Source organism: Amblyomma americanum, chromosome 1, assembly GCF_052857255.1.
Source record: "Amblyomma americanum isolate KBUSLIRL-KWMA chromosome 1, ASM5285725v1, whole genome shotgun sequence".
Classification (NCBI taxonomy): domain Eukaryota; kingdom Metazoa; phylum Arthropoda; class Arachnida; order Ixodida; family Ixodidae; genus Amblyomma; species Amblyomma americanum.
In genome coordinates, this window is record NC_135497.1 from 359,541,026 (window position 1) to 359,556,493 (window position 15,468).

At 46.1% G+C, this 15,468-nt stretch overlaps 1 protein-coding gene across 1 annotated transcript in view; it reads right to left on the minus strand.

The window, feature by feature from the left end:
- Positions 1–15,468, minus strand: part of LOC144115612 (la-related protein 7-like) — a 50,063-nt gene that overhangs the window by 14,007 nt on the left and 20,588 nt on the right. The window contains exons 6-8 of the mRNA XM_077650033.1: positions 14,679–14,958; positions 7,791–8,118; positions 2,524–2,674 (exon numbers count right to left, since the gene is read on the minus strand). Of these exons, the coding sequence (XP_077506159.1) occupies positions 2,524–2,674; positions 7,791–8,118; positions 14,679–14,958 (759 nt within the window). The remainder of the gene's footprint in view (positions 1–2,523; positions 2,675–7,790; positions 8,119–14,678; positions 14,959–15,468) is intronic.

Here is a 15,468-nt window from a genome sequence, read left to right on the forward strand (position 1 = left end):
CAGGAGAAATTGTGTTTAAAATGTCTTTTATGTCGTTATAGTTATTTACGAGAGCTCTGCAGTTCCAGTGTATTATGAAAGCCATCTTAATGTTGTGTGCGTGTGTGCAGATAAAATTAGATTAACTTTGATTTGGCCCCTTGACTCGGAGCCTCACATTTTTTTGATCGATCCAAAGACCTCCGCCGTCCGTCCGATGTGGACGGCACGGGGCTGCCCTGGGTCGTGTCCATCGCCTCAGCAGAGGCGCTGGACGACCGTGCAGGATGCACGCTGACTTTTGAGTTAGACCTCGACCTGTGGGAAGAGGTCTTGAGGCCCGCTGACCCGGGAGTCTGCGCAGCCTGCTTTGGGGTTGGCGGAGTAGTATCAGCTACTCCACCAGGGGGCGCGGATGGCCCTGCCATAGGCCCACTGCGTGCGGCCTGGACAGGTGCTGAAGCCTGGTGTGATGCGCCGCGCCCACACACCACATCAGCGAAGGTTGTTTTCGCAGTGAAGGAGAATCGGTTTGTTTCGGCGCATCACCTTCTCGCTTCCTTGAAAGAAATGTTTTCAGTGGTTTTCAGAGTAATTATTTCTTTTTCTTTTTTCCAGGACGGACAAGCCCTGGAGTATGCAGCATGGTCTCCTTCACAATTGTTTTTTTTTTGCGCTGTTCTCTAACTTCTATGTACTGCCCCACTCACACAATGCTCCAATGTAAAGGAGCCTGTGAGTAACTTGAATAAATTTGCACACCGTGGGGCAGCAACACATTCACTGGATTGGTGGTCCTTTGAAGGGCATTTCGCGCAAGTTTTGAAGCCTCGACAACTCCATGAGCCGCGGCGGAACCTCTGGAAATTGAAACATCTGCATCGGTTGGGTATATATGGCCTTACATTTATTTTCAGGTAGCCGACTTCAATGCTTTCAGGTAGTGTGCTGGTGTTGAAAGTGAGGATCATGAGTTTCGTATCTATTTCCTTGTTATCCTTCCGGATCTTTATCCGCTGAACATTTACGACATCTTCGTCGATGAGGCCTTCAAGCATTTCTTTTTCAGAGAGGTGAACAAAATCAATTTCTGATATGACGCCTCGGACTGTGTTCAAAGATCGGTGTGACGTGATGGAGACAGGAATCTCCCCTATCGATACAATGTTTGCAAGTTTCGAGTGCTGGACGGTGTCACGTATTTCGAGCACTAAGTCGCCACTAGCCATTTTTGATACCTTGTACCCAAACCCCAAGGTATCTGTCAGGCACTTTGCTACCAAGAATGGGAAATCAGTCTTGCTTGTTGTTCTTCAGCTTTGCTGTGAATGACATGAAATTTTGGGAATGACACTTTTTTTTTTTGAAAATAATCTTCATCGTTCCGCCCTCTTTTTAGAGAGCAATCAGGTTGGGAATGGAGGGGAGCCATAAAAAAATTTAATTTTTCAGCCACGGTGCCAGCCACCCACCACGGAGCCCAACAATGGGGACGGGACAGCAACTTGCACGCAAGTCCTGCCCATGCCAGCTGTACACCTCAACTATAACCAAATATGACGATACCCAGGGTAGTTCGCCACACAAGGTTAACCCTAGCCGCCCATGAAGAAATGAAAAAACCAAGAAACGACGAGGAGACAGGACAGTAGTCAGAAAGAAGATTGGAAAGTAAAAGATGTAGAGGAGGACAGGAAAAGGCGACTGCCGATTTCCGCCGGTCGGGTCAGGCCGGAGGTGCCGTCTACAGGAAGCTGGGGCCAAAGTGGTGTGTTGCCTCCGCCGAGCGGCCTTAAAGGTCCAAACGCTCGGCATCGGCTCAACCACCAGGATCCCCTTTTCCCCGGACACGGCGATGCCACGCACGGCGAGGCGCGGGTGCTCGGGTCCGTGGTGATGCACTGTTCACCATCATCCCCTGCGGGGATGTCCCTACGGATGCTCGGAAACCTGTGGTGTCGCCACTCACCAACGCCTGCAAGTTGCAGCTGCCCCCCTGCGGGGATCATACACAGAGAAGCTTAGCTCCTTTACATCACATGACATATCAATACTCTGAATGAAGCAACCACACCTTCTTTACTCAGACTGACATTAAAACAGTAATGTCCAACATAAACTGTAAACTGTGGTGTTTAGTGTCCTGAAGAGAGACGCGGGCTATGAAGGATGGCGTAATGGAGGGTTCTGATTAATTTAGACCACCTGGGGTTCTTTAATGTGCACTAACATTGCACAGCACAAGGGTGTTTTTCTATTTTGCCTCCATCACTGTACGGCTGCCACGGTCGAGATCGAACCCCTGCGCGACCTTGGGATCAGCTGCCAAATGCCACAGCCACTGAGCCACTGTGGCGAGTGTACAATGTCAAATGTGTCACAATTTTACTAACAGGCTAGCATTCTAATGCCCCCAGCTCGCAGAACCTTGGGTGGAGATTTCTTAAGCCTCGCTGCAAAGCCTCCTTCAGTTTCACTCGCATAGCAATGCCTCTAACCAATTCATACTCAAAAAGAAGGAGTAAAAATGACGTGGTACTGCACCTGAAAGCAGGGAAAGAGAGCCACAGAAGGACTCCTTCTGGTTCTCGATGAACTGGCGGGCGCCTTCAGCATCAGCACAGCGCACATAGGCGACACTGTCTCCCTCCATGACGTCCACATATGCCACATTCGCCAGCTGCCGGATGTTGCTCTGCATGTTCGCACATATTTACAATTACAATGCACTTTATTATACACAAAGCCCAGCTCTTTCAGCATGCAATGTCACCGTGTAAGTGTACAGACACCTGCTTGCAAAACCTGTAGCACAAAAAAAAAGGCAACGAGGCGAGCAATGATTTCCAACAGCAGTAAAGCTTGCATTAAAAAATTACCAATTTTATCAATTTCTCAATCTAAACAGCAAAATAAATCAACTAGAAATAGACAAATTAAAAGCAACAAAAAAAGCACTAGTTCCCAACTAAACTTGCACCCCCCCCCCCCAAAAAAAAAAAAAAAGGATTATTTAATCTATTTTGCTACTCAAAAAGCAAACAGGTGCTATTTACAGGGCTTATTGCTCTCATGAACTCGAAACAAATGATGATTTCAGTATCAAGAACTGCTGAGGAAAAAAAGAAAAAAAGTGGGTCAGAGCAAGTATACATTTTGTTTCTGCTTATCATCAAGGAACACAGAACAATCTTTTACTAATACGTATGAAAGGAAGCATTCTACAGCCAAGGCTTTCAGTAAATCATCCAAATGTTTGCCATCAGCAGTGACTACCTAGTGATGGCACCGGGTAGGTCAGCATCATCACAGTGGAATCTCGATGATACGGATCTCATGGGATAGTACAAGATAAGTGTACCTATAAAAATTCACATTATTTATTTGGAGATACTCCACAATGTTTTGGGCCAAGCAGGAGGGACTTGGTGTGAAACATACAAAAATACAAACAAACACAAAGACGTGAACACAAAGGGAACACAGTATAGAAAAACAAAATTGCGCAATATGACAACACAGACAATTTACAAAATTATTGCCCATTAAAAGACAACAACACATCTCGCAGACGATATGAACGTAATTTCATCGCAAAATAATTCCCCTTGCCAAGTGCCTAGGCAAAACATGACAGGGGAAGGATGTAAAATAAGGCACTGGAATTCTTTAAAAATTATTACACCTAAACCTAAAATGTTTGCTGGCCAAGAATCCCATTCCAAGAATGTGTGTAAAAATAAACTATAATTAAACGTGTTTGTGCAAGCAAAAACTGGGGCTAATGGATAGTCATGATTATGTTGCACTGTCCTCGTTTCTGGGAAGGTCAAGTTATTTTTCTGGAAAGACTGTCATGAAGGGATATAAGACAACTCGCTTTTTCAGGCTTTTACCATCTGTATATTATTCAGCTTCATTAAAATGAAAAAAGGAATATAGGCATTTGTACTTCCCATGACTTAAATTTTTGCTTGCAAAAAGCCTGAACATCTTAACTAAAACATTTATGTTAAGCCATTTTTGTTGCATCCTTCCATGTCCACAACTTACTCCCATATGCCACGCGCAAAAACTTGCTGAAGTATTCATTCTTTCCACGCACCATAAGCAAGCGGAATGACCTGCCTCCAGTGTTTTTTTCTATAGAAAACTTTGAGTATGCTTTGACCAGTGCATTACAATCCTGATACTAGCTTGACATTTCATTGCGACACTTCTCTAACCTTCTTGGGCAAGCGCAGTTCCGTATTTGAGGCTCTTACTGTTCATCATTTCTTTACATTTTTTTGTTGTGGAAATCTGATCTGAGAAACTTTTTTCTTGTTGAATGTTTTTTTCTGCTGCACTTGGTAAATTGTCATTTTTAGTGACTGCTTCTCTGTAACCAAGCGTACATTTCAAGTATGTTTCCCTAAGCATTGGTAGTACGTTGTATTTTTATTTGTACCTTCCCACTTGATTGGTCTTCTTAGACTGCAGTATGTCAAAAAGACAAAAAACAAGGAAACAAGCAAATTAATAAACTGCCTTTCTCTGAATGCTTTCAAGCTGCACAATACTTACTATAATACGGGTCCCACAAGGCCCAACTATATTCCAGTTATGACTTTATGCATGCATTGTAACCTAGAATCTTTGTACTAAGTGGCACACTTTAAGGCTTCCTTTTCAGGAATCACTGTTTTCTACGGGCTGTCACGCAAATATCAGATATACAGGGCGTCCCAGCTAACTTTAGTCAGGGTTTAAAAATATGCCGCGGCACTCTAAAATGGCGTGACCAAATGTATGCTGCTGGCTATTGTATGGAGCAACTCACAATATTTTTTGTATTGTGCTTAATTGCATAATTAGTTGAGATCAATTAACCAACTTCGCAAGCAGTGAAGATAGGTGAAAAAGTCCAATCAGAAAGTTGTAGAACAGTCTGCGAAACGTCCAACTGAACAGTTTTTGACTTTCCATCTATTACGTTCTGGCTTTTTTCCGCTCTCTGCAGATGCCCACGAAATGCAAAAAATACCACGTGACATATCCACTAGCGCGCCACGATTGCAGTGCTCTCAAACGTTCTGCGTAGGAACAAACAGATCATTTGCCCGGTGTGCTGCTGCTTAAAAGGTGACAGGGCTGCGACTCAGGTGCTGCAGGCCTATTTCGCTTTTCTGTTTTCTTAAGCGGGGTGACAACGTGCCCTGCCAGCATGATGCGCAGCATACATGCGTTCATGAAGGATATAAGGTGGCGCCCTAGAATTTTGTTCCTAAGCAAATTTGGAGTTTTGGCGCAGGCTTAGCACAGATTACTTGTAATTTGTCATAATGTAGCAGCATGTAGCAGGCTTCGCCTTTTGGCGCAGTTTGGCACAATTACCGCAGCAATCACATCACTGTGCTAAGGCTTGAAGCTGCGTGGCGAACGCGGGGAAAGTATACAGGGTGGCTATAAACGTGGAAAAAGGTGACACGGACCGTTAATAGAAGGCACTGAAAAGTTGCGCGAAGTAGGGAAAGGAAAGGAGGAAAGGAGGGCAAATCATCAGTGGTGGCATGGTGGTGATGGTAGCCACTGCTGAATAGGAGACTGCATGCATTAATGTGTCGAAGGCTTTGCTGCACTTGATAATGTCGCGCGCACTTCTGCAGTGCTGCCTTTAAAATACAGTAGCCGACGAATAATTCGGACTCCAACAATTCGGACTTGTAGGATATTTCGGACTTCGATGAGGCACCGTCAGTCATCCCATAGAAGCACATACATATTCGCGACGGATATTCCGGACTTTAAAAGTCAGAAAGTTCGATTTTTCGGACTAATTTCAGTCGCCTGGGGGCCAAAATCGGCTATCTAATCGACTTTTCGCCGGGACAAAATGTGCCATCTTGGATTTAGGTGGATTTACTCTGCAGTTGGATTGGCTTGACATACTTTTGGTACCTCATTTTTGCCAGTAGAGGTCCCTGCGATCTCTGCCACTTCGAGGTGGCAGTCAGATTGTCATCGCCGTCAACTTGCTTTTGTTGCCAACGTTGTTGCGGGCAGTTATGGCTTGTCCCACACATTGAAAATTGGTAATCTGGCTTTTGGGGAAAGGAAAATGGCGTAGTATATGTCACATCTCTGCAGACACCTGGCAAGCACCTGAACCGTGCCATAAGGGAAGGGATAAAGGAGGGACTGAAAGAAGAAAGAGGTGCTGTAGTGGAGGGCTCCGTAATAATTTCGACCACTTGGGGATCTTTAACATGCACAGCCAGCACACGGGCGCCTTTGCATTTCGCCTCCATCGAAACACTGCTGCCGCGGTCGGGTTCGAACCCGGGTACCCCGGATCAGTAAACGAGCGCCCTAACCACTGAGCCATCGCGGCGGGTAAAGTTCGCCTTTCGCCGTTTCGTCATTTTGGTTTCTCCAACCGCGTCGACTGAGTGGCGCTCCGTCTTCACGAAGTTACATCCGTTTGCCGTTTTGTGATTGAGTCCGGCGGTTCCACTGCTTTGAACGAAAAGTGCCTTGCATACTCGAGTACTGGACAACATGGCCCCGCCGGTGCCTTCAAAGAAGCGTGGGAAGTATTCAGCTAAACGCCGTGACCTTGCTGTCTAGAGTGTACAGTGAAAGCAAAACTTTGGCGCAAATCGTCGCCAGCAAGAGAAATTTTCCACAAGGTAAAATCAGTGACTTTAAGACGATTTCATCTCAATAAAGTGATTTTTTTGTTCTTCACGGATTTTTCGGACTGTTCAATTATTCGGACCATTTTTCGGGCCCCTTTGAGTCTGAAAAATCGGTTGGCGACTGCAATAACGACTCATCTATTGGCTCCGTATTTTCCGTACCTTTTTTTTTCCATGTCCTCGGCTGTAGTTAGGTTGAATTGGCTGAAAGCATTAATACTATTTTTTATTTTCATGCAGTCTCAATCTCCCCTCTCGCGTTATATTTGTTGTGCGTTATATACTTGTAAATGTCGTATTTTTAATTATTAACCTAAGAGAAAGGACTGTTACGGAGTGAATATGAGAAAGCACTGACTGTTTTCTAGTAGCATGCAGAAGCGTTTTTGTTGTACCATGAAATGAGCAAAACCCACAGGCTGGAGCACAAGATATGCATTCACTAATCTGTTTGAGACTGATGATATTCATTTACAGCTGCACACCACTGTTTTATGCTCACAATACATTACTCAACAACCAGCGATGAGCCGTTGGTGATGTGCAGGCTCCGCACCGCCACTCGGGGCTCTCAGTGCATTACTACACCGCAATCTATTTTTGAGTACGAGCAGGAAGCCTCCTTTTATTGACACCTTTGAAGACTGCTTTTCAATGTATTCATCAATGCCATGTACCCAACTGTGTCTAACTGATCAGAGCATCAATAAAAGGGTTTGGTTTGTCATGACTTGATCATAAGACTCATCCACTGCCTGTTGGTAAACACTGCTTGACAAGACTAAACAAGTAAGATAGCCTCCAGATTCTACTGTGACCTCCGCTCAAAACTCCACTCAGTGCTTGAAAAGACATCTGCGATGACCACACATAACAGTTGTTTTCAGACCAATGTCATGTCACTAGGAAGCTCACTTAAGAATTCTTTTGACGATTTTTCTTGGAACCACTCTAGTCACTTTGCAATGACACTTTGGAATTTCATTCTAACCATAGTGAGTCCATTACAACAAAATGGTTCAGAGTATTATGTTCTTGCAAAATCTCTACACACAGCACTCTGTTTGTCCCATTATTTTCAACACAGTAGGACCTTCCAATGGAATAACTAAAAATAAAAGGAACGGGCACCTTGAACTCTGATGTGTTGGAGACTGGCTTCTCGGTCAGCATCTTGACAATGACCCCGGGCTGGAACTGCAATACTGGAGCTTGTGTCTCCTTCTCACACAATTCCCCATTCCCTTGGCTAAACTCAGTGCACTCTCTGTTTTCTGAACTAGGAACAGCACTGTCAGTGTCATCCACTGTCACTGAATGGGCTGGAGAGCCAAGTGTGTGGCTTGGGGACGAAAAAGGTGTGCCCCCTGATGGCGGCAGCAGCAGTGAACGCTTGATTTGCGCCATCGTGGCTTTCTGCAGAGCCAGGTATTTGTTTCTCAGCCGTTTCCACTCACACCTGCACGAAGGATGGCAACAGACCAGTTAATGCCACAGTGCAAACAGTCAACAGGCTACAGTGCAATGAAAATAATGATTGTTCATAAAGATACAAAAATTCACAGACCTTTGCAACATTTACACACAAGAATCAAAACATGTGAAATACTTGCACTATCACTTCCTCTGTGCTTACCACATGTACATACAACAATACAGCAAACATAGTAACACACAGGGAGCACTTCTCGCAAAAGACCATAACAACAAGCTTGCATAATTTTTTTTTTATTGATTTGGTAGAACAACTTGGGCCACAAGCATCAATGGTGCTTCCAAACAGCCACCTGCCAGAGCAGTGATTTCATTGATTTGATTCTAATGCAAGGGCAGCTTGACCAAAGGGTGCCATGGCTAACCTGGCTAATCCTACAGAAGCCAAGCATCAGGCCAGTGGGAAACCTTGTACTGATTCGAAAATTGGGGGGTACCTGGTGGCAAGGTCGTATACCGTAATTACCCGACTAACGCACACCTGACTTTCATATTCGCGAAAATGGAAAAAGCAGAATTTGTACAGATGCCTGAAGCAACGCTCATATCTGCTTCTGCGCTGCTTCTCATTGCTCCAAACGATTCTTAGCTGCCTTCACAGCGAGTGTACCTCAAATCAACAGACACAATACAACACAATTGCAAGGACTGCAGCTGAAGGCATATGGATATCAACAGCAATAATACAGTGCAGCTTCTATGCCTTTCACACTCGCCTGCAGCCTGGCTGACTAGCATATTAAGAGACAAACCGATTTCCAAACAGTTACATAGCTTTGGGCAACGGCAAGAAGCTATGCTCTGGAGGTTCCTGGTAGGCATGTGCGAATATTTAATAATTTTAAATATTTGATCTGAATGTTTGGTATTCGGAATCTAGAAGTATTCATCTCAAGAGAGAAACATTTCTGGAACGCTTGCTTTGTGTGGTTTCGGTTCAGCCTAACAGCTCTAGGATGGCACTGAGGCACGCGCACAACCAAAGCCCCGACTCTGTGCTGCGTGTCTAAACTCCCGCGCATATGCCAGAGCCGATCTGTGCATACTCGTGACAAGGGACGCAAGCAGGCAGAAGCATGACGCCCAGATCTGTACCTGCCAGAAGTCTGTGGCCGCGCATCCCGCGGTGCGCACGCTCTATAACCAGCACGGCGGCATGCACCAATAGAGAGATTTAGCATAGTGCGATCCGCTTCTGCGTGCCGTCAGTGTGCAGACTCTGAGTGGTCCTGACGGAGTAGGCGTGCAAACAGCTGGCCGGCGCCTGGTGCCTTGTGGTGTCCTTAGACGATCTGCGCATGTGCAGTGGCTCCCCGCAGAACCGGATCGCAATAGCGGCAGTGGATCGCGCTATCCTAAATCTCTCTTATCGGAGGACGCACGGCTCCCTTGACTTTCGCGGAACGAGTCTGAGCTGACGGCAGGTGCTGCAGTCACTCTTCTTTGTGTGAAATTCGCATATCTAGTGCGATGACACGAGTACCAAGGGGAGTTAGCACAAGGCACATAGAAATGGGTGCCCCTTCCCTAAGCCTGACTCGGGGTGCTGGGTGTTGGGCGTGCGGTGTGTATGCCTAGCGGGTGTTCATGGAATTGTCGCTTAAAAGCAATAGCTGTGCAACAACGGAATCGCAATTAAGACCAGCAGTCGGCGGTCTCACAACTCACAAATACACCGACTCTGCATACAGATCAACTCCCCCAGTTTTTTATGGAAATTTTTGTCGGAAGTCGACACTACTTCAATGAGTTTGACAAAGCTTCAATGCACTCTCTCTTTTTTTCATAAATGACCTTGTGTGTTTGAAAAATACATGATTTTGAAAATGCTTATTTTGCTGTTCAACCTTTTTTACGTGCCAGAAGTATTAAAAATATTCGCTTCAAAATTATTTGAAGAAAATTACTATTCGCTTCGAATTTGCTTCAAACCAAAAAACCGCTATTTGCACATGCTTTGTTACTGGAAGTAAAGTCACTAACCGGAAGTTTTCTCTTGCGCTACTTACAGCTCGTCTGGGAGAGTGACTGCCATTGCGAGCAAGCTGGGTAAATACAGTAGAACCCCGCTGTTACGTTCCTCGCTGCTGCGTTTTCCCGGCTGTTACGTCGTTTTCGTCCGGTCCCGGCATAGCTCCCATAGGACCCAATGTATTGGGTACCCCGTTGTTACGTTGTAGCTGTGAAAACATTTCCGCATGATACGTCGCAACCTGGCACCCCGAACCCTGCTGGGCAACGCGCGCCAACTGCCATTTTGACGAGTCTTGGCCAGGCTTGGCTACGGAATTGGCTACAAGACCATGGCCTCCGTGATCACCCCCTTGCACGCGCGTGGGTAATCTCGGAGGCCATAAAAAGCCGCACGCGAGTTGGAGAGATTGCCACTAGATGGCCACTGCCTTGTCAGCAGAAGCGAGTAAAACCCGCGGGCCCGCAGCAATCCAGTCTTTCTTGTTTGTGCGGTTCAACCCATCCGAGTCGTCCGTGTCCTTCCGTCAACACCTACGCTGCCTACGCCTCGTCGGGCCTCACTAACACCGCGAGCGATTTGTCGTCCTTTGATGGCGTCGCGCAAGCGCAAGGCGCTTTCCCTCGAGGAAAAGCTGGATGTTCTCAACGCAGTCGACAGGCAGCCAGCGCGGAAAGAGTCAATACTGGACGCTATGCACTACGTCGCTTCAGCATGGACTGCAGTAAGTGCGTCAACTGTACAGCACTGCTTCGCGTGGTGTGGCTTTCGCATGGACGGTGGAGAGGAAACTGTCACAGAAGTTGAAGAGACGGAAGCAGCCTCTCATGGTCAAGAGCTGAGTGAAGCTTTGAATGCGCTGGGTGCCACGGGAGTCACGTATGACGACTACGTCGCCGTGGATGCTGCTGTCGTGACGTCTGAGTGTAAGAGTATCGCCGAGATCGTTGCAGACTTGGTCGCGAGTGAAGCCTTAGACTGTGATGACGACGAGGAGCATGAGCCGCATGATTCCGGGGAGTTGGCGGACCTGAGCTTTGGAGAAGCCGTCGCGGCTCTGGACGACCTCCGCAGGTACGTCGCACCTCAAAGTGACGCTGAGAGCAATGCGGCTTTCCAGGCCATCGAGAAACGCGTGGTGTTTTCCAGCGAGCGGAAAAAACGGCAATCGACCATTCTCGACTTTTTTAAGACCTAAGCTCACTTGATGTCGAAATAAGTTGTTTCAAGGCAAAGCTGCACTGTTTTAATTAATTTTCGGACCTTTCCTCACTGTTGCGTTTTCCTGGCTGTTACGTTTTTTTTTTTTGCGGTCCGGTGAAAAACGCATGAACGGGGTTCCACTGTAATGCGGTTTGAACTTTCGTTAGAGGAACCGATTTGCATATGAATTTACTTTACTTTACTTTTTTTTTTTTAGACATGAAGCTCCATGCATCCTGGTGGGACCGCGACTTGCCTCCCCTCCCAATCTTGGATGGCCATTTCTGAAAAAAGCAGGTAGACTTATACGCGGCAATATAGTACGTTGATATGCTTGGGTATCGGGACCGAGGTCTTCACCGCATGACGATGAACTCTGCAGACGACGGAGGGAAGCCTTCAGGAGGGTTGGTAAACTTAAAGGTTTATTTACATATTTACAAGAGAAGCAGGGAGACCAAAAGTCAGAGATGAAGTGCTGTGAAACCAGCCAAATTGCGGCTTAAATACAGTGGATATTCCCTAGGCACCTAGCTAGGGAAACCGGTGGCTGATCAAGCGTCCAATGGGCAGACACACTCTTCATAGTCTCCGCCCTAACTCCGTGACCGCTCCGCCCTCACAAACATGTGCACAGGCGATAAGGAATCCTGGCGCCTTGAGGTCCTGGAATGCTGTTTCTGACGGGTTGACCAGGTGCATAAGGTCATTGGCTTTGCAGGCGGTGATCCCCTCCGTGGGAAAGATGCGTCCTGACGGCCCCGTGAATTCCAGAGGGTAAGATGAATCAGCCGTGTCCGCCCCAGCTTTGTCTGGCCGCGCAGGTGCAAGCGAGCGGAGAGGTTCCGGCGCCTTTGTTCGGGTCTTTCTGCCGGTCCACGTGAGGGCGCAGTTCGGGGGAAACGCCGCATTCCATACTCCGGAGGAAGGGATTAGAGGCCTTTCGTCACAGCTCGCCGTCGCCAGGAGCCGTTCCTAATCCTCTTCTCAAGACGACAGCACCTTTGGTCAAACATAGTTCGATGGCGCCTGCCGGGCTCGTCTGTTCCCGCTGTCGGGGCCTCCGATCACAACAGTAGGTAGTTCCGCCCACGTCTCCAAGATGCCAACCATGCGAACTCCAGTGCACAAAGGCTTAACTAGCATACTGTGATGGTAATGATGCCGGACTGTTCATAGTTTGGTTTTGGCTTTGTGTACGATCGTAATGTTTGTGAAATCTGCATAAAATCTTGTCTTAAAAGATGCTTCCCGACAGGCTAAACCATACTCATCACCACTCTGAAAAATCTGAACAATGAAACGGCGAGTTTTATAACCTTACAGAGTTAAACAATTCATTAGAGGAAGCACACGAATGGATGCTGCTAAGTACAATCAATGCAACCTAGTAACAGTGCCAATGTCCTCACAATGGGGCTTTGGCTCTTGTATGTCTAGAGACATTCCTTGCTTGCATGCTGCCAGTGCGTGCACAATGACACTGCCAAAATTGCAACACTGAGCATGTCAAGCAATTCGAATCCAACAATGAGCACAACCCACAAGATGATAGCATGACATGTCTACGGCAATAATGGTGGTGGCTGTTTTGAGATGTGCCTATAACATTTACAAAAGTAAGAAGACAGGTAAAGAAAGAATGCTTTAGAAGACGTTCAAAGATGATCAAAACATGACAAAAGCATTGAAGATGATGACGAGATGAGACACGATTCCTACTGCTCAACAAGTGTGGGGAATTTGGGCCATCTGCATCCTGCATGCACCTTTTTACTGTGATGCCCCATGCGCTACCATAGCGAAAAACAGCTGTGAATGTTCCAAGCCTCTGAACAGCTCAAGCCTCACAGCAAAAATGACGCCGTCGCTACACTCCATGAACTGCACTGCGTGATGTGTTCACATGTTCCCCCTAAACAACAGCACATCTGTACATTATGTCAACTCATAAGTTACGAATAGTATTCAGAAACCTTTACGTCTAATGTACACCTTTCACAGGAATTTTATGGCCCTATGAGCACCTCTTTTACTGACTGCAACGACCACCGGTACAGCAGAAAATTAAAGGGGCATGAAGACTACACATACAGTGCCAACTTCGTGCGACTTGATTATGAGTCTTCATGTTCCTGTTTTCTGTTACACCAGTTGTTGAAACGTCTAGCCAACTTGCCCAAATGTTTACATTTCTTGGTCACATTTCTGTAGTCCATTCATAAACCACAAGCAATTAAGACACAGTGGTTCTGCCTCTTATTGCTGAACCGGATGCTCAGTACGCTGAAGAAGTGCACATGAAAGAAGTGAGGGTTTCATATTTAGCAAACATGAAATATCACTCCCTCCGGCGAGCTCATATTTGTGCTGGGAAATGCATTCGACAACTAGTAAAAACCTCGTTGATAAGCTTTCTAAACAATGCCGAGGGGGGGGAATGTATTACCTGGGAAAATGTGACATCCAAAACCCCGAAGATTTTGAAGAATGTGACAACCACAAAAACAAGCACTTTTACTTCCCTCAATGGCTGGTCAGTGCTTGCTGGCATAAGATCTGAAAAGCTTTTCTGATGCTTGTAAGCTTCTGTCCGCGTTCTTATTGTCTTAAGTGCAAAAAAATCTTTTTATGTGTCCAGTCTGGTGACGGCAAGGGAGGATGTATAACTAGGATCTCCACGTTGTCATCGGTGCTGCTTTCAGATGCTTCGCCCCATTACACTTATACACTGCAAAGAAGTTGATTTGGTGGCTGACTACGACTGGGCTTCTGCTGATGTTGCATGAACCGAGGTTCGGCCCATTCATATGTTTAAGCTCCTATGGGTGGTCACTAAATGTATCACTCAACCAGAATTTGGCAAAACTATGCATTTAACAAGAAACTATTATTTGGAAATTTACTAACCAGAAGAAAAACAGTGTAACTCTATGGGTCATTTACTTTTACTACTCACGATTTTCTGCATATGAACTAGGAAACCAAATCAACCGAAATGTACCAATGAGGTTCTATTGTACCAACTAGGTCAGATTTAAGAACCATGTTCTGGCATGAGTGGGGACTCTGCAAGAGTGCCAACAAGGGCCAGGAATCCCTAAGGCACATTCTCACAAGAGAGCAGGAACATGGGAGGCATCAGTCATGAACCAGAAGAGTAGTAATTTGGGCTTCTTAGTAGCGCTCGTCCTGTCCACTTCTCTGGTGTCATCCCTGTGCCTCTATGCTTTTCCATCCTCATCTTCAGTCATGACGACATGCCATGTCAATGCACGACACAGTAAAACCCGCACAAAAGTCCCTCATATGCTATAAAAGTACAGAACTGATCAGTGGCGAGTACTCACTTGGGCATCACTAGGAGGGAGTGCTGCACTTTGGTCTCTGAATGCTGCGTCTTCTTTTTGCGTTTGCGCATTTTCTTCTTTTTCTTGGATGGCACAGACATTGAAAGTTCCATGCCCGAGTCCCCATTCTCAGCTTTGTCCACTGCAGCATCAGAGCTCTCAGCATCTGAAGTGGTTTCCACCCTCTCCCCCTCTCCCGTTGCCTTGGCGTCTTTGGAGGGTGCCCCGTGCCCTGCTTTTTCTGGACTGACCTCTCTCCTCCTCTTCGCTGGTGGGGGCTCTGCAAGCATGCACAGAATGATGCTGGAGACATTCCAGAAGCATAACTTTCGAGAATATCACTTTCAGAATGCAGCAAATGGCTGTTACACTGCAAGCAGGCATGGCTAAAGAAATACACAGGTTGACACACTTTCACCTGGCATCAATCCAACAACATGCTGCAGTCAAGAGCACTGACGGGAATCAAAGTATGAGAGAAAGAATGGAGAGAAATTTGGACAAAACTTCTTTTTTAAATAATCAAACAATGACCAATTTTGACAACTGAATGGAATATTTTTGAATAAGTCCTGTATTTACTCGTGCAATCTGCACAATTTCCTTTTTTAGGCACGCAAATTACGTGGAGATTCCATGAAAATATCCTAAAAACTTGTCCACAAAGGTCACCATGCACAACTCGTATATAAAACGATAGATATGTAAAAAAAATCAAGCTTCATACCACGAGCAAACTTTATTTCACAGAACACCTACACTTCATCTAGTCTGAGTCGCTGTTGAAAAA